The sequence below is a fragment of the Sorex fumeus genome, unplaced genomic scaffold (genome assembly GCF_029834395.1).
Source record: "Sorex fumeus unplaced genomic scaffold, SorFum_2.1 ptg000037l, whole genome shotgun sequence".
NCBI lineage: Eukaryota > Metazoa > Chordata > Mammalia > Eulipotyphla > Soricidae > Sorex > Sorex fumeus.
This window is the reverse complement of record NW_026606094.1, coordinates 34470203-34489176: the sequence shown is the minus strand read 5'-3', so window position 1 is coordinate 34489176 and position 18974 is coordinate 34470203. Positions and strand designations below refer to the sequence as shown.

The 18974-nt window shown below is 36.7% G+C and overlaps 1 protein-coding gene across 4 annotated transcripts in view; it reads left to right on the top strand.

Annotated features, from left to right (window-relative positions):
• PCLO (piccolo presynaptic cytomatrix protein) overlaps positions 1-18974 on the top strand; it is a 382693-nt gene that overhangs the window by 183981 nt on the left and 179738 nt on the right. For 3 of the 4 annotated variants that reach the window (XM_056118261.1, XM_056118260.1, XM_056118259.1), the window contains exons 5-6: positions 11368-16474; positions 16855-18869. In XM_056118261.1, coding sequence (XP_055974236.1) covers positions 11368-16474; positions 16855-18869 — 7122 coding nt within the window. The remainder of the gene's footprint in view (positions 1-11367; positions 16475-16854; positions 18870-18974) is intronic. The other variant, XM_056118262.1, reaches the window with a different exon arrangement.

Here is an 18974-nt window from a genome sequence, read left to right as displayed (position 1 = left end):
AATCCAGCATCATGTAGCTTTACTCACCTTGTAATAAAGTTGGAGATACAAAACCTTCATTTGTGTTCTGTTTTCCTGAGAATCGCTTTGCTCTTTTCTACTTCAGTGTATTTTCTACTTCCAAATAGATTGCATGATTTTTGTTCTAACACTGAAAATTCTAGTATAATTTGATATGAATTTCATTGAATATAGTGCTGTGAGTAATACAACCATTTCAGTCATATAATTATCCTATTTTATGAGCATGGAATATCTTATATTTCAATATTGTCATAGTTTTTTCACATACAAATTGTCAGGTTAAATGTATCCATTTTTCTTCATTCTTTACAATGAAATTACAAATGATGTTGTCTTCCTGATTTCTCTAACAGTTCATTATTTGCACACAGAAACAGCCAATTTTTGTCTTTGTGTGTTCATTTTATAACATATGTATCACATGCACAGCAATTGCCTTGATCCCTTTTCTTCTCTAGGGCTACTATGCTCTTTACTTTTCTGCATTTCTTTATTCTCACTACATGATAAGGAAATATGGTATTTTCTATGCTTTTATGCCAAATGCAAGTGGTGGTAATTTTACTTTGTCCTTTTCAGTTGGGACATTTTTATATCCTTTTCTTGTTTAATTTCTATTCCTAGTATTTCTGACATTTTATGGAATAGTAGTGATACTCATCCTTGTTTTATTAATATAAAGCTTTCAGTTTTTCATTATTTGATGCTGTCTGTGGTTTTTTTTATATTGGATGTATGTTGAAATACATTCTTTACATATCACTTTTTAAGTTTTATTAATGTTGAATAAAATGTTGAATCTTATCAAGTGACATGATCATATGACTTAATCCAGTGAGATGATCATATGACTTTTACCTTTCATTTTGATGTATTATATTACCCATATTATTTTCTTATGCTGAATTATCCTTGCACTACCATCCTGCAATAACTCTCACTTTGATCAAAGTGCATGATTCTCATTATGTGTTATTGAATTTTATTTTGCTAGTATTTCGTTAAGAGTAGATGCATTTACATTCATGAGATTTATTGTCCTATAGTATTATGTTTCTGATGTACATACCTGTTTCAAAATTAGTGTAATATTATATTTTTATATTTACTCTTTTCAAATATATAAGAGCATAAGAATGATAGATATTAAATGTTATTGATACTTGTTAGGGATCATAAGTAAAACATCTGGTTTTGGACTTCTTTTAGAGAGTAGAGGACTTTGATTTCTATTTTATTTTTGTACTTATAACATATCTATTCAATTCTGCATTTCTTCCTGATTCACTCTTGGAATAATATTTTTTTCTATTTTGTCCATTTATGCTACTTTGATTATTATTTGTCATATAATTAATCCTTAACTCTCTTACTGTCCTTGTTTTTCTGTCGCATATGTTGTGACTGCTTTGTTTCTGGTCTTATTTATTTGGACTTTCTCTTCTTTGTGAGTCCAGATAAAGGGCTGTCTTATTTTCAGAGAGCAGATTCTTGGTATCACTAACTTTTTAGATTGTCATTTCTGATCTTTTTCTTTTGTTTATTTCTGCTCTAATTTACATCACTTCCTCTCTGACTTCTGTTTTTTTTTCTTCCTTTTATAGTTCCGTTAAATGTAAACTATTTTATTTGTGATTCATCTTATTTCTAGAGGTAGGTCAGTATTGCATTAATTTCTTTCATAGTCTTTCTTTTTTATGTATTCAATATGTTCTGCTGTTTTTATTTTATCTTTAGATATGTTTAGATTTCACATTTGATACTTTTCTTAACGAAGTAGTTGCCCAGCAGAATGTTATTTCCACAAATTTATGCTTTTCATTCTTTCTTCTTTAGTGTGATTGCTAGTTTCAGTAACATATTCTGAAAACATGCTTAATACTATTTCAGTATTCATAAGTATATTGAGACTTGTGTCCCAACATATTTATTTTTTTCAATTGTTCTATAAGCTCTTGAAAAAATTGTATATTTGAATATTTTGAGCAGAATGTTCTATAAATATCTATTATATATCTACCCTAGTTTATCATTTAAGGCCTAACATGAATCACTGGTAATTTTCAGTTTTGATAATCATTGCTATAAATGTATACTAAATTCTCTACTACTATGTTATCTTAAATGTCTCTTCTTAAGTCTTCTAAAAATATATTTATATTTAAGTGTGCTGTGTTGTGTGCATATATATTAATATTTGGTACATTTGTCTATTGATTATTTTATTAGTATGTTTATCTGTCTTTGGCTCTTGGTATCTTCTTTCACTATATGTGTATTTTATCTAATATAAGTATGTAGTTAATTCCTTTTAAGATTTACCAACTTGTCATTTTCTTTTTCTTTTTTTGGCACACCTGGTGATCTTCAGGGTTTACTCCTGACACTTCACTCAGGAATTACTACTGGCAGTATTTGGGGTACTATGTGGGATCTCAGGGATAGAACCCAGATCAGCTGCCTTCAAGGAAAGCATCCTACCCTCTATACTATCTCTCCAGACCCAAGATTAGATATTTTCATGGAATAACAATAATTTGCTTTACATGTGACCAACTGAGGTCCACTCCCCAGCACAACATACATGTTCCTGAACATAGCTAGAGTGACTACTGAGCACAGAATTGGGAGTAAATCTAGGTCACTACAGGATGTAACCCAAACCTAATATATATATAGGTAAAGGTAAAGGCCCTCCCGTTGATCGTCGATTTGCTCGAGCGGGCCCAGTAACGTCTCCATTGGAGACTTTGTTGTTACTGTGTTTGGCATACCGAATACTCTCGGTAGCTTGCCAGGCTCTCCGAGAGGGGCGGAGGAATCCAACTCCGGTCGGCCATGTTGGCCGCTTGTAAGGCGAACGCCCTACCCGCTGTGCTATCGCTCCAGCCCCAGGCCTTATTTATTTATATATACATATATGTCTTTAAGTGGAAGTTACCTTCCTATGTTTCTTGTGTGAAGAGATCTAATTTTGATCAATTTCTTTAGTAATTAAACTCTCCTTCATATCAAAAGTGATTCATGTGAAATATAGCATGTGGATGACATTTTTAACATTGAATATTTAGAATATATCATGCCATTAGTTTTGGCTGTGAATGTTGATGAAAGACTTATTGGGAATGCCTTTATAAGTTAGATCGCTTTTTCTCTAGCCCTTTTCAAAATTTTTTTTCTCTGTCTTAAACTATTGTTAGTTTCACTACCATGTTTTCTTAGTGTCTTACATTTAAATAACTATGTTTTTTGTTAGCTTTGTGGACCTGTATATTCAGTTCTTTCCCCAGATTTAGGAAGCTTTCTGCTATTATTTTTTGAGTAAATTTTTTCCTGTTTCTTTTATGATACCCTGTATCCTTATTTTGACTTTCTTAACGGAGTTGGAATTTTTTTTAGTAGTATTACTTTTTGATGGGTGGCTCCCAAATGGTGTTGAGAAGTTTTGGAGGTCCCTCTTGGAGCGTATGGCCAGCTAGACAGGTGGTTCATTCCAGGCCCCAGCTCTTTCACATGAACCCGCTCTTGCAGTACTGCGGGCCTCCAGAGTCAGTCACACCGAGTCATGCTCCATGAGGTTCCATGGATCCAGCTTGGGTCTGTTGATTCAGGATGTGCATCTTAACACCTATACTATTTCTCTGACTCCAAAATTAATTTTTTGTTTATTTTGCTTTGGGGGGGCCACACCCAGGTGTGCTCAGGGCTTATTCATGACTCTGCTCAGAAATCATTCCTGATGGGCTTGGGGTAGAGCATATTGTGCCAGAGAGCGAATCCAGGTTGGCTGAGTGCAAGGTACGTTTCCTCCCACTATACTCTCTCCAATCCTACTAGAAACTTTTACGTTTTAAACATTATCGATTGTCTGCACAGGCATTGATGTTTTGTAAGGAACTCTGATTTTTTTGTACTGTGAGAGGTCTTAAGTGTGACAGAATTTTATTTAACATCATTTTAAAAGTATTTTTCTACTTTGAAGTTGGATTTAGCTTATATCCTAGTTTTATATCTTAGTTTTCTGTTCATTGGTTTACAATACCAGGTTTCAAGCCCTCACACATATAAAGCTTGTATTCTACCACTAAGTACCTAGGTGCCATACAATTTTTGTTTGTTTTTAATAAATATTTACTAAGCCTTCTCTATTATGAATCATTCGTCGTTAACTAAATCCCAGTCTACCCTTCACCAGAAACAGACAAAGCAAAAGTCTAACAAAACCTGTATGTAATGGCTCGGTATATACACTACCAGCATGCTGCTTCTTCTAAGTAAAACTTTCGTGATATATCCTTATCTATCATTCCTCCACTTGTGAAAGTATAATTAGTTTTCATTACCCTTTATTTTTCCATTTCTCTTCCCTTCCCTTCATGAGTTTCATTTTGAACAGTGTTTTCTCTTTCCCAGTCTCTTTCAGGTCACATTTTAAAATTAAGTTTCCTTATGTTGTCTTATTAGGGCAACAGTGTAAAGGTTTTAAAATCTACTCATACCTTTCTGTGCCTCTTGAATGTGTCTGACCTGCATTTTCAAGTAGATCGTTTTACTTCAAAGTAATATTTCCACTTCAAAGCCTAACTGTAAACAGGAATTCACTATGTTCCAATCTTACCCACTCTGTCTAGAAGCATATTTTTCCTTCTTTATATTTCTGATCAAGGCAGTAAGTCATTTCCCAGCCTCTAGATACATAGTAACTAAATTCTGCATAATTTGAGGTTTCTTTTTGCCCTTCATAATCAGTTGATCGCATCTCTATCCTTAGCCCTTATTTCTTAGGACACTGGCTTGGTGGTCTTCATGGTCTTTTACCAGTTAAGTAATTGAGTTATTTCGCATGATGCCTTCTTTTACTCTGTTCTTCAGTAGATCACTATTTTCTATAAAATAGAAATTTTAAATTTTAACTCTGTCATTTAAATATTTCTAATGATTATAGCTTGTAAATATACCTTAAATAAGAAATTCTATTTGTTGCTATGATACATATTATACCTAAATCACTATCTTATACTTTTAAACTTTTTTATAAACTCAATAGATACATCATTATTTCCAAATTGAATGCATATGGTATGTTCCTTTTATATTAATTATAATATAGTTACAAAAATGTTGAAAAAGTAAAATTATTATTTATCATATTTATTTAAAATAGACTTACTTGATAACATTAAAGTAATATTTTAATAAGAATTTCAGAGTGACCCTTGAATCTTTAATATTTTTTTAAAGCACTGGTCTGAAATTTTATTATCTGAAATACAGCTTCTGGGTTAAAATATTTTGATATTTTTGACATTCAGTTTTAATGACACTAACTGTAACCATAAAATATTTCCCACATGAATATCAGAAATGGAACCACTTAACTGTATTTTTTACTACTTATTTTATGAACTTAATGTGTACATAATTATTTATAAATTAAATGTATATGCTTTTGCTTATGAACTGGAAGAAATGATGAACACAATAAGTATATAATTATTTCTAAATTAAATATGAATACTAAGTTTCTTAGGCTGCAGCGATAGCACAGCGGGTAGGGCGTTTGCCTTGCACACGGCTGACCCGGCTAACCCAAGTTCGATTCCTCCACCCCTCTCTGAGAGCCTGGCAAGCTACTGAGAGTATCTTGCCCACAGGCAAAGCCTGGCAAGCTAGCCATGACATATTACATATGCCAAACACAGTAACAAGTCTCACAATGGAGATGTTACTGGGCCCGCTCCAGCAAATCTATGAACAATGGGAGGACAGTGCAATGCGGTGCTGTTTCTTATGAGCTGAAAGAAATAAGGAACTCAATATGATATATCATTTCCAAATTAAGCATATACAGTGTTTCTTATGTAATTGGATAAATATGTCAGAGGCTATCTTTGCCATTGCTATACTTTTCTAAACTTTGCTTTGTTTGGGGTTTTTTGTTTTATCTTGGGGTCATACCCGTTGGTGCTCTGGTCTTAACTCCTGGCTATATTCAAGGATCACTCCTGGCAAGGGTGGGAACCAGTTCTGAAAAGTGTAAGGCCTTCCCCTCTGAAGCATCTATTCTGGCTCCTTGTTTAGTAAATTTGAAATTAAAAAAATTTAATTATACAGATTCCAAAAATAATTATTAACATTATGTGGTAGGATTTGTTTTTCAAACTGCTAATGGTTTTTAATTGCTTTTCCCCTAGAAAATGGCTTTAAAACTGTCTGGAAAGTTTATAAACATAGATATTCTAGGTTAAGTTTGCTTTATGAACTTCCATGATTGCTTTTAACGAATATATATTATATAGAATAATCACATAATAATTTATCATATCATAGTCGTCTCAGAAAGACCGCCAGTGTTTTTTTTTTCCCAAAATAGTAATCAGGAAAAAAAATATTGGATGAATAAATTATTGAAAACCTTATAAAAATTTAAAAAGAGAAAAAAATAAATAGTATTGTAAACCAAAAAAAAAAAAATAGTAATCAGGGCTAATTCTCCTCTAAATATCTGATAATTAATTTACTGACAGTCTTTGTACTCACAAAATTTGACCTTTGGTTCTTGAGCTTTTGTTACAAAAGAATTCAATTTTTACAACTAAATTGTTTATAAATATCTCAATTAATTTTTCAGGAACTAACCAATAAACCTCTATGGTTAAAACAATTTTAGATATTACATACATCAGTATAACATTTTTATAATATTTATCAAATTGTAAGGGACTCAGTATATAACATTAGGTCTCATTAGTAAAAAATGTACATATATATGTACCTTCATATAATTACATTGACTAAATCATTCAGTATTGAAGACTTATCTTTTGTGGTAAAGTTCTTTTAGTTTCTCACAATGTAATATTCTATTAATGAAATAAAAAGTGAATATTACAATCTAAGCATGTTAAAATTATTTTTGCTTTGATTCTGTTACCAAAGAATTTTTTATTATGCCCATAATCCTGTATATTTTTTGTTCATTTCAAAAACTATTTGCTGTTGGAAAAATGTACTTTCTAATTGTAATCATTATTTTGTACAAATAGTGGATTCTGGAATTTTATATATGTTTTATTTGAGTAATTTGAGAGGTCAGAATTAAATAATATCATTGTATATAAAAATGAAATGATAATTCCACTCCCTGACTATGTATTTTAAAAAGTGTCATGATATTTATACACATCTACTTGTATAATTACTTATCGATATAGACTATATGTAATTTAGAAGGAACCATTTAACCAAATTTAAATGTTACTCATTTAAATGTTAAATTTAAATGTTACTCATTTAATTTTGTCTTTATATGCTACTGGATAGCCTAATATTCTTCTCAAGGAGTAAGAATGCAAGTACAGAGATTTTAAGAAACTAAGAACTTTTAATCTTTTAGTCGTCATTCGGGACTTATAAAATTGGGAAAAAATAAGCCATACTATGCACCCTCAGATGAATATTTTGATCATATTCTCTAGAATTACAGTATTTTAGCTATCCATTTGAGGATTCAATATTCAGATAAATTCAGATTCAACTGTGTTTATATTTTTCTGAGTGGTTATGAAACATAATTCATGAGTCAAGGGATTTCAGTGTTAAGGCAATGTGTAAACAAACTAGTTAAATTGCACTCTAACATCTGTGTCCCAGGGAAGAGTAGATAACCAAACACAGGAAGAATAAATGAATCACCTTCAAAATAACTTAGTATACCGTTATTTATTTGTGAAAAGTTTATTTTAAAAAAAGTTTCAGCAGTACCTATTTAAAATTTAGTATGTGAATACCTCAAATGATATGGGTAAAGGATCCAGTTGGAATATGGTCTAGTTGGTGGTTAGAAAGGTAAGTGTATGAAGTAGAAGGTCACTAACCTATGTCAGGGGACTTTATATCTATGTTAGTATTAGAAAATTGGACTTTCTAATTTTTTCAATGTATCATGATAAAACAAACACCCAGCCAACAGCTCGTTCTGTAAATTTAGTCAAAAGTCCTTCCAGTCTTTAATCTTATTTCCCAATTAGCCATTCCAAACATTTTATCTTAGGCCCTCAAGCCTGTACCAAAATTGTGGCAAGAATTTGTCACCTCATAATATGGAGACATTTATGGGACAAAATTATAACAGCATCCTCACTGGTAAGTATGATTAAACTTCGTATGAAAGAGATGAGAAAGAACATAACAGGAGGGTAAGTGTGTAGAATATATTTCTATCCACTTTTTGGGAAAAGGAGAGCATGAAGACCCAGAGAAAGGCCATATTAGAGGAATCATAGGGTAGATTTTGATGTCTATGTACATTGGTTTTTCTGTCTACTGTCTCTTTATTTTCTTTTGTATATGTTTTACTCTAATCTTATGTGATAAAATGTCAGTAGAATCTTCAGAATTTATTGTAAAAGTAAAATTTCTTTTAAAGTAAAATTTCTTTTACACTAAGTAATCACTATGCATAGTAGTAGTTACATTCCTCCATGTATGTACACTTTATTAAATTATATCTTATATGCAGGCACAAGATAAAGAATAAAAATGACATTATCAAAACCTGCAAAGCTTGATTATGATATATGTTTTTGTTGACTTTTTGGGAGGTAGGGGCCTTACATATGAAATTAATGTGTTATGGTGCTAATTTCGAGTTAGTGAAAAAGAGGAGTTCAGACAAAGGAAACCACAGAAAATGTTTGGGGGATTATAGAAAAGTGCACTAGCATTCTTTGGAATATGAATATATGGAAATACTTCTCTATTGTGGCCATCCAGAAATATGTATTTGAAGGTTACTTCACCTGTGCTAACCTTTTTAATGATTAACATCCTAAAGAAGGGAATCAAAGTTAGTTGCATGCTCATCAGTTTTGCTAATTCTTACCTGGAAACACACCAGAAATGATTCAGCTAAGGACATTCTTGATAAACCAGAAAGTAGATGTTGCCATTTATATTTTTATTGTGAAGAATTTATCAGTTTTTCTATGTAAATTGAATCATGCTGCAAAAGTTGCAAAAACATTTCACCAAATATTGTATGTCTAGCATGTCTCTTATCATTGGTAATGAATAGTGAAGTAAAAATTAATGTAAACTGAATAAAAAAAATAAGAATTTTAATACTTGAAAACTTTGTAGGTAAAGCAAGGAGAGGAACAAAGTAAGGAGAGAAGGGAAAGGAAAATGATGGGAGGAGAGATAGGAAGGGAAAGGATTTTTCAAGTATGTTGTTTGCTGTCCTATCTGATATCTATTCATCTGGGCTCTATATTGATTTAAAGAGCCCCTGTCTACACAACCAATGGAAATAATGAGATTGTTAGTATAAGATACATAATGCCATCAAAGTGCCCTCCTAAGCCCAGGTTGAAACAGCACAATACAGATCTTTTTGCTGATCTTTTGATTTCACATCTCACCATAATCAGTTTTTCTCCACTAGTGTCCCTGCGTCTCATCCCATGTCCCCTCCAAGAGCCTGCCTTGATAAACTTTGTAATCTAATGAAAAGACTCTGTTGCCTTTCTCCATTTGCCTTTCTCCATCTGATTTCCTTTCTCCATTTTACTATGTTTATTACTTTTATTTAACTTTTTCTTTATCTTTTAGGTTTTTTATATTGGCTTTTGGGGTTACACCCAGCAATTCTCAGGGGTTACTCCTGGCTCTGCAATCAGGAATTACTCTGACAGTGCCCAGGGGACCACATGGGATGCCAGGGATTGAACCCAGGAGGGCCATATGCAAGGCAAATGCCCTACCCACTGTACTGTCATCCCAATCCCATTACTATGTTTCTTTCTATACCACATATTAGAGCAGTCATTTTGTAGGTATCCCACACTCTTGATTGACTTCAGTCACCATTGATACCCTCGGATTCCACCATCTATGTACCAGCAATTGCATGTTTTTACTTTTCTTATTGTTGAGTAATATTGCATTATGTAAATTTGTAATCTTACAGTATTACATTATGTAGTGTGTGGATTTATTTATCCACTCATCTATTTTGGAGCATTTATATTATTTCTAGATTTTGGCTATTATGAATAGAGATACAATGAACACACAAGCTCAGAAACATCCTATGTTTATTTTAACTTAAGGACCCCCTTAATCTTGAACCAAATTTCTGGTATGCCCTCATCATAGGCCAGGGAAATCAGTAGGTCATTAAGTGTGTCAGCTTTCTGGAAAACTCCTATTTCCATTCATAGTAGTTATTCTACTAGTTAAAAGGGTCTGACTGAAATAGTATGAAGGTAAATGTCCATATATTTTCAAATTCAGAAGGCTTTCATAACTGGCACTCAATTATCTTTGAGGTGGAATGCTGAAAATAATTGTGATTAACAACTCCACCACAATAATAACAGGATAGTCCTCTTTAGATAAACAATGAGTCATTTCAATAATTGTATGACGTTTTCAGAGTTTTTCAATTTGTATATATTCATCTAAAATGAAACAGAATAATATGTCACAAGCAAAATACAGTGTTTTGTGTTTTTCAAAATATCTTTAATAGACAATACCTTTAACAATCTGGAGCTATAGCATAGCAGGTAGGCCATTTGCCTTGCATGAGGCTGACCAAGGTCCGATTCCTCCATCCCTCTCGGAGAGCCTGGCAAGCTACCGAGAGTATCCCGCCTGTACAACAGAGCCTGACAAGCTCCCCATGGCTTATTTGATATGCCAAAACAGTAACAACAAGTCTCAGAATGGAGATGTTACTGGTGTCTGCTCGAGTAAATCAATGAACAGCGGGAGGACAGTGCGACAGTACTACAGATAATACCTTATTTGAAATTTGCTCTAAAAACATTAACTAGCAGTAGGAAGGGTGATAGCATTATGGCTATGTTATTATACCCACTAGTAAATTTCTATTATCACACAAGACTTAGAGCAAATTACAAAGCCCATCTTCTAATTCTTTATTAATCTCTTCCTTTCTTGGTTTGCTTTCATAGTCCAAATTATTAATTGTGCTAATGAAATACTTAGCATTAAAATTTTCTTGGACAATTTTAATGTACTGAAAATAATTTTATTTTGAAGACAAATTATTGAAAGGTGAAGGTTGAAATAGTAATTGAATAAAGTAAAATATTGAGTTAATAATTAATCATAGGCTAAATGAAAACTAAACCAGATTGATAAGAAACAACTATTTTATTTTTGTACCCATTCAAAGATATAAAAAAATATGCCATATAGTTGAAAAAATTCCTGTGATTATTCCTTTGTTCATAATGGTCTGGGAAATAATGGAGAGGTTATGTTATTAGTTTAACCATTTTAAGTTTTCCTGTATCTTTTCCTTCCTGCTAGGAAAAGGAAGATGACAAATCAGACACCTCAAGTTCTCAGCAACCGAAAAGCCCACAAGGTCTGAGTGATACTGGATATTCTTCTGATGGGATATCAGGGTCTCTTGGAGAAATTCCAAGTCTTATTCCCAGTGATGAAAAGGATTTGCTCAAGGGACTCAAAAAAGACTCATTCTCACAAGAAAGCAGCCCTTCAAGCCCCTCAGATTTGGCTAAATTAGAAAGTACTGTCCTGTCCATTTTGGAAGCTCAAGCAAGTACACTTGATGAAAAAGCTGAAAAGAAAACACAACCCCTTGAAGTTTCTCCTGAGCCCAAGGACCAGCAGAAACCCCAGAGTTTATCTGAAACACCAATAACTGTGACATTGGAAGAGGAGCTCAAAAAGGGTCAAGAAGAAAAAGACTCTTTAAAAAAAGATAGCCAGCAAGACGTTCCTTCCAAAAAGGATCATAAAGAGAAACCTGAACTTGTTGAGGACACACCTGTGAGAAGACAGCCTTATGATTCAGTTGAAGACAGTAGTGAAAGTGAAAACTCACCTGTTCCTCAGAGAAAACGGAGATTGAGCATTGGTTCCTCAAGCAGTGATGAGTATAAACAGGAAGATAGTCAGGGCTCAGGTGAGGAGGAGGAGGACTTTATTCGAAAACAGATCATAGAAATGAGTGCTGATGAAGATGTTTCAGGTTCTGATGATGATGAGTTCATTAGGAACCAGCTGAAAGAGATCAGTAGTAGCATTGAGAGCCAGAAGAAGGAAGAAATAAAAGGAAAAGGAAAAGCATCAACAGGGAAACACAGAAGACTGACCCGAAAAAGTAGTACCAGCTTTGATGAGGATCCTGGGAGACGCCATTCTTGGCATGATGAAGATGATGAGACTTTTGATGAAAGCCCTGAACTTAAATACAGAGAAACCAAGAGTCAGGAGAGTGAAGAGCTTGCGCTTACTGGAGTAGGAGGGCTCCGTAGATTCAAAACGATTGAACTTAACAGCACAATAGCAGATAAATATTCTTCTGAGTCCTCACAGAAAAAATCAGCTTTGTATTTTGATGAAGAGCCAGAATTAGAAATGGAAAGCTTGACAGACTCTCCAGAAGATAGGTCAAGGGGGGAAGGATCTTCTAGTCTTCATGCTTCTAGCTTCACTCCTGGCACCTCCCCTACATCAGTATCATCACTTGATGAGGACAGTGACAGTAGCCCTAGTCACAAAAAAGGAGAGAGCAAACAACAGCGCAAAGCGCGGCACAGATCACATGGCCCTCTTTTACCTACTATTGAAGATTCTTCTGAAGAGGAAGAATTGAGAGAGGAGGAAGAATTATTGAAGGAACAAGAAAAGCAACGCGAATTAGAACAGCAACAAAGAAAGAGTTCAAGTAAAAAATCTAAGAAAGACAAAGATGAACTTAGAGCTCAGAGAAGAAGGGAAAGACCGAAAACACCACCCAGTAACCTCTCTCCTATTGAAGATGCTTCACCAACGGAAGAATTACGTCAGGCTGCAGAAATGGAGGAGCTGCATAGATCTTCTTGTTCTGAATATTCACCTAGCATAGAATCCGACCCAGACGGTTTTGAAATAAGCCCAGAAAAAATAATAGAAGTGCAAAAAGTGTATAAATTGCCTACAGCTGTGTCTTTATACTCACCGACAGATGAGCAGTCTATTATGCAGAAAGAAGGTGGTCAAAAGACATTAAAAAGTGCTGAGGAGATGTATGAAGAAATGATGCATAAGACCCATAAATATAAAGCTTTTCCAGCTGCAAATGAGCGAGATGAAATCTTTGAAAAGGAACCTTTGTATGGTGGCATGTTGATAGAGGATTATATTTATGAATCTTTAGTAGAGGACACATACAATGGTTCAGTAGATGGCAGTCTGCTAGCAAGGCAAGAAGATGAGAATGGGTTTTTGCAGCAGAGAGGGAGAGAACAAAAAGTAGGACTTACAGAGCAGATTTATGAAGATCCTATGCAGAAAATTACAGACCTCCAGAAAGAATTCTATGAGTTAGAAAGCTTACATTCTATTGTGCCTCAAGAAGACATTGTTTCAAGCTCTTATATTATTCCAGAAAGTCATGAGATAGTGGACCTGGGTAGTATGCTAACCTCTACTGGTGAAGAAAAGCAATTATTAGATGCTGATGCTGCCTATGAAGAACTCATGAAAAGGCAACAGATGCAGTTATCATCGGGTTCCATTCCCACTCAGCCCCCCACCAGGGATGAGGTGACAGATTCCATTATGGACTTTGACAGGATACCTGATTCATCTATGACATCAAGTATTCTCTCCGGAGCATCTCTTACAGATTCAACTAGCAGTGCAACACTCTCAATCCCAGATGTGAAAATAACCCAACATTTTTCAACAGAAGAAATTGAGGATGAATATATAACTGATTACACGAGGGAAATTCAAGAGATAATTTCTCATGAGTCACTGATTTTGACCTACTCTGAGCCTTCAGAAAGTGCTACGTCTGTCCCACCCTCTGACACACCTTCTCTCACCTCATCAATTTCTTCAGTCTGTACCACAGATAGCTCCTCACCCATCACTACGCTAGATAGCATAACCACAGTTTATACAGAGCCAATGGACATAGTAACTAAATTTGAAGATTCTGAAGAAACATATTTCCAAGGCAGCATTATAGACTATCCAGAAGAAATAAGTATGCCTTTAGATAAGGCTTCCAGAGCAGATAGTAGAATTAGTGCTGATCACATTATGGTTTCCATATCTGATATGACACCTTCTATCACAGACTCGGTTGGAACTAAGCTTGAAGGACTATTTGTTGACACTGTATCTACTGGCCTAGCCATAACTGACAAAGAACCAGTAAAGAAATCCAAGAAAGAATCAGGGAGTGGAATTATTCTGGAAGTTTTGGAAGCCTACAGAGATAAAAGGGAGGAGCCTGCAGATGAACTAACAAAACTAAGCTTATCTGAAACTGTGTTTGACCAACTTGCTTCTTCTATAACAGATCTTCCCATGCAGGAGCAGGTTCAAAGTACACACTATGTATCTGGAGATATCTTTGGTCAAGCAAAACCTGCATCTCAGTTACCATCTGGCACTCATTCTGTTTCATCTCTTCCAACTAAAACTCGTCCATTCTTTCGAAGTTCTTCTTTGGATATTTCAGCCCAACCTCCTCCTCCCCCTCCTCCCCCTCCTCCACCTCCTCCTCCACCTCCTCCTCCGCCTCCCCCACCGCTTCCTCCACCAACCTCTCCTAAACCAACCATTCTTCCTAAAAAGAGGTTACCAGTTACTGCTCCAGTGACTCTTACTACTACAGCTACACCTCGAGTTGATGGTTTTCCTACTGTAGTGACCACAGCCGTTCCAAAAAGTAACGGGTTACCTGTAGCACCTGTAACAAAAATATGTACCACTGCACCTCCTCCTGTTCCTCCTAAGCCATCTTCAATTCCATCTGGACTTGTATTCACACATAGACCGGAGCCAAGTAAACCTCCAATTGCCCCTAAACCAGTAGTTCCTCCACTTCCAGTAATGACTCAAAAACCAACAGAAATGCACCCCAAACCAACAGAAACACATCCCAAACCAACAGAAACACACCCCAAACCAACAGGTTTGCCTTTGGCTTCAAATATGACATTAAATTTGGTGACAACAGCAGATTATAAATTGCCTTCCCCTACATCCCCTCTCTCTCCCCATTCTAACAAATCCTCACCAAGATATTCCAAGTCTCTCATGGAAACTTACGTGGTCATCACATTACCATCTGAACCTGGGACTCCGACAGATTCTTCAGCTACTCAGGCCATTACCAGTTGGCCCCTGGGATCACCTCCCAAAGACCTGATATCGATTGAGTCAGTGTTTTCTGTAATTCCTCCCGTGCCAACTACAGAAATGTTAAGTGCTTCAGAACAGAGCCTTCAGAACAGAGCCTTGGAGACATTTTCTGCTGTTCCTGTCACAACAATGTCTTCATTTCAATCTACCCCAACTTCATTTCCACAGTTTATCACAACCGAAGCTTCCAAAGCTGAGGTTACGGCAGCCAGAGGTGTAGTGCCCAGTGTTGGTCTCAGCAGTGTCTCTATATCAATTCCACCTGAGCCTTTTGTTCAAGAGAGTCAACATCTAGAGAAACAGCAACCTAAAGAAAATGGAATGCTGCCTCTTGTTAGTGATGCCATTGATTTGCGGACGGTGTCCAAACTAGAAGTTAAAGTAACAGAAAAAGGCTTGGATCTTTCTGCTTCTGCAGTGGATGTGAAGAGGCCGACCACAACAAGTGAAATCTATGGGCGACATATTAGTGCTGTTCAGCCCACTATTATCAATCTCAGTACAACTTCATCAGTTACAACTCCACTCTCCATGGCTACTGAGACAGTGACCTTTGTCACATACACACCTAGTGCAAGTTACACCACAAGCACAGAAAGCCTTGTGGGTGTAGAACATACAACAGTAACGCCTCTCCAGCTTACAACTTCAGTTCAGGCCGAACCTCCGTATAGGACACCGAGCAGTCAGGCTTTTCCCTCAGTTAGAGAGGAAGCACCAATAAATTTATCTTTAGGCATGTCAGCTGTTACAAAACCTGTTACTGTGCCTCCTGTTGGTATCACAAATGGTTGGACTGATACCACCACATCCCAGGGGGTCACTGATGGGGAAGTAGTCGATCTTAGTACAACAAAGTCCCATAGAACTGTTGTAACGATGGATGAATCTACTTCAGGTGTGGTGACCAAAATAATAGAAGATGATGAAAAACCTGTTGACCTGACCGCAGGAAGAAGAGCTGTGTGCTGTGATGTGGTTTATAAGCTACCTTTTGGGAGAAGTTGTACATCCCAGCAGCCTGCAACTACTCTTCCTGAGGATCGTTTTGGTTATAGAGATGACCACTATCAATATGGTCGCTCAGGGCCATATGGTTATAGAGGGATTGGGGGAATGAAACCTTCCATGTCTGATACTAATTTAGCAGAAGCTGGACATTTTCTCTATAAAAGTAAGAATGCCTTTGATTATTCTGGAGGAACTGATGCAGCAGTAGATCTAACTTCAGGGAAAATTACTACAGGTCAGTATGATGGGGCAGCAGACCTTTCCTTGAAATATTACGGCGTTCCTCATCTCATTTCAGGATGAAAATGTGCTCGCTTTCCCAATTTTGTTACCTTTTCTCTTTCTTTGGATATTTTTACAACACATCTTGGAGTACACATGTGCTTTTTTTTTGTTTTTTTGTTTTTTATTTTTTTAATTTGTTCTGAGCAAAGTCATCTGCATGTGCCTGCATGTCCAACATTGCTTTTACTCTGCATATGATTAAGTTAACCTGTGGATTTGCATGCAGTCCTATTCATTATGTTCATCGAGGTGAGAGAGGGCTTTCAAAACCAAAAAAAAAAATACTCATTCTTTCTGGGAACTGGACTATAACTCTGCCCTGTATTTCAGGTGAGGTAATGGATTATTCAAGCAAGACAACAGGTTCATATCCAGAAACACGGCAAGTCATTTCAGGAGTTGGGATTAGTACCCCACAGTATTCCACAGCAAGAATGACTCCACCTCCTGGATCCCAGTATGGTGTGGGGAGCGTGTTCAGGTCAACTAATGGTGTTGTCTATTCTTCAGTGGCAACTCCAGTACCCTCCACATTTGCTATCACCACACAACCTGGCTCTATTTTCAGCACTACTGTGAGGGATCTGTCTGGTGCACACACCACTGATGCAGTGACTTCGTTATCCACCCTCCATCAAAGCCAGCCAATGCCTAGATCATATTTCCTAACAACAGGTGCATCTGAAACAGACATCACAGTAACTGGCATTGATATCAATGCCAGTTTGCAGACTATTACAATGGAAACTCTGACCGCTGAGACAATAGACTCAGTTCCCACTTTAACCACAGCATCTGAAGTGTTTTCTGAAGTGGTTGGAGATGAAAGTGCTCTTTTAATGGTCCCTGAGGAAGATAAACAACAGCAGCAGCTAGACTTGGAGCGAGAGCTCTTGGAATTGGAGAAAATTAAGCAACAGCGTTTTGCTGAGGAATTGGAGTGGGAGCGTCAGGAAATACAAAGGTTCCGAGAACAAGAAAAGATTATGGTTCAAAAAAAACTGGAGGAGCTGCAGTCTATGAAGCAGCACCTTCTCTATCAGCAAGAAGAAGAAAGGCAAGCCCAGTTCATGATGAGACAGGAAACATTAGCTCAGCAGCAGTTGCAGCTGGAACAGATCCAACAGCTGCAGCAGCAGCTACACCAGCAGCTTGAGGAACAAAAGATTCGCCAGATCTACCAGTATAACTATGACCCTTCTGGGAATGCTTCTCCACAAACCACAACAGAACAGGCAATTATGGAAGGTCAGTATACTGCTCCAGAAGGTGGTCAGTTTTGGGCAACAGAAGATGCAACCACCACAGCTTCTGCTGTTGTGGCAATTGAAATACCACAAAGCCAAGGGTGGTACACGGTTCAGTCTGATGGCATTACTCAGTACATTGCCCCGCCTGGCATTCTGAGTACTGTTTCAGAAATACCTCTAACAGATGTTGTGGTGAAAGATGAAAAACAAGCCAAAAAGAGAAGTTCTGGGGCTAAAGTCCGAGGACAGTATGAAGAGATGGGGGAAAGCACAGCTGACGATCCCCGCTCTTTTAAAAAAATTGTGGACAGTGGTGTGCAGACTGATGATGAAGATGCAGGTGATCGCAACTATGCAAGTAGGAGAAGAAAAAGCAAAAAAAGTGTCGATACCAGTGTCCAAACTGATGATGAAGATCAAGATGAGTGGGACATGCCTACTCGAGCAAGGAGAAAAGCGCGGGCAGGAAAGTATGGTGACGGCACTTCGGAGGCTGACAAGACCAAGCCTCTTTCCAGAGTCTCCAGTATAGCAGTTCAAACAGTAGCAGAGATATCTGTACAAACCGAACCTGTCGGAACCATAAGAACACCTTCGATACGAGCGCACGTGGATGCCAAGGTAGAAATAATTAAACACATTTCAGCACCTGAAAAGACCTACAAAGGGGGCAGTTTAGGATGTCAAACAGAAGCAGATTCAGACACACAAAGTCCTCAATACCTGAGTGCCACATCTCCACCCAAAGACAAGAAACGCCCAACACCTTTAGAAATTGGGTACTCATCTCACCTCCGGGCAGATTCCACACTACAGCTGGCTCCTTCCCCACCCAAATCTCCAAAAGTCCTTTACTCACCCATCTCACCACTTTCACCAGGCAAAGCCTTAGAATCAGCCTTTGTACCTTATGAAAAACCCCTCCCTGATGACATAAGTCCACAGAAAGTGTTGCATCCAGATATGGCTAAAGTTCCCCCAGCAAGTCCTAAGACAGCCAAGATGATGCAGCGGTCCATGTCAGACCCCAAGCCTCTGAGTCCAACAGCAGATGAAAGTTCCAGGGCTCCTTTCCAATATACCGAGGGCTACACGGTAAGAGTGATTCTTTTCAATTAGACGGCAATGGATGAGTTGATATTTACCATGTGCACAGATGTTAGGAATCAGCAAAGTTAGTACCTTAGAGGCATAAATTTC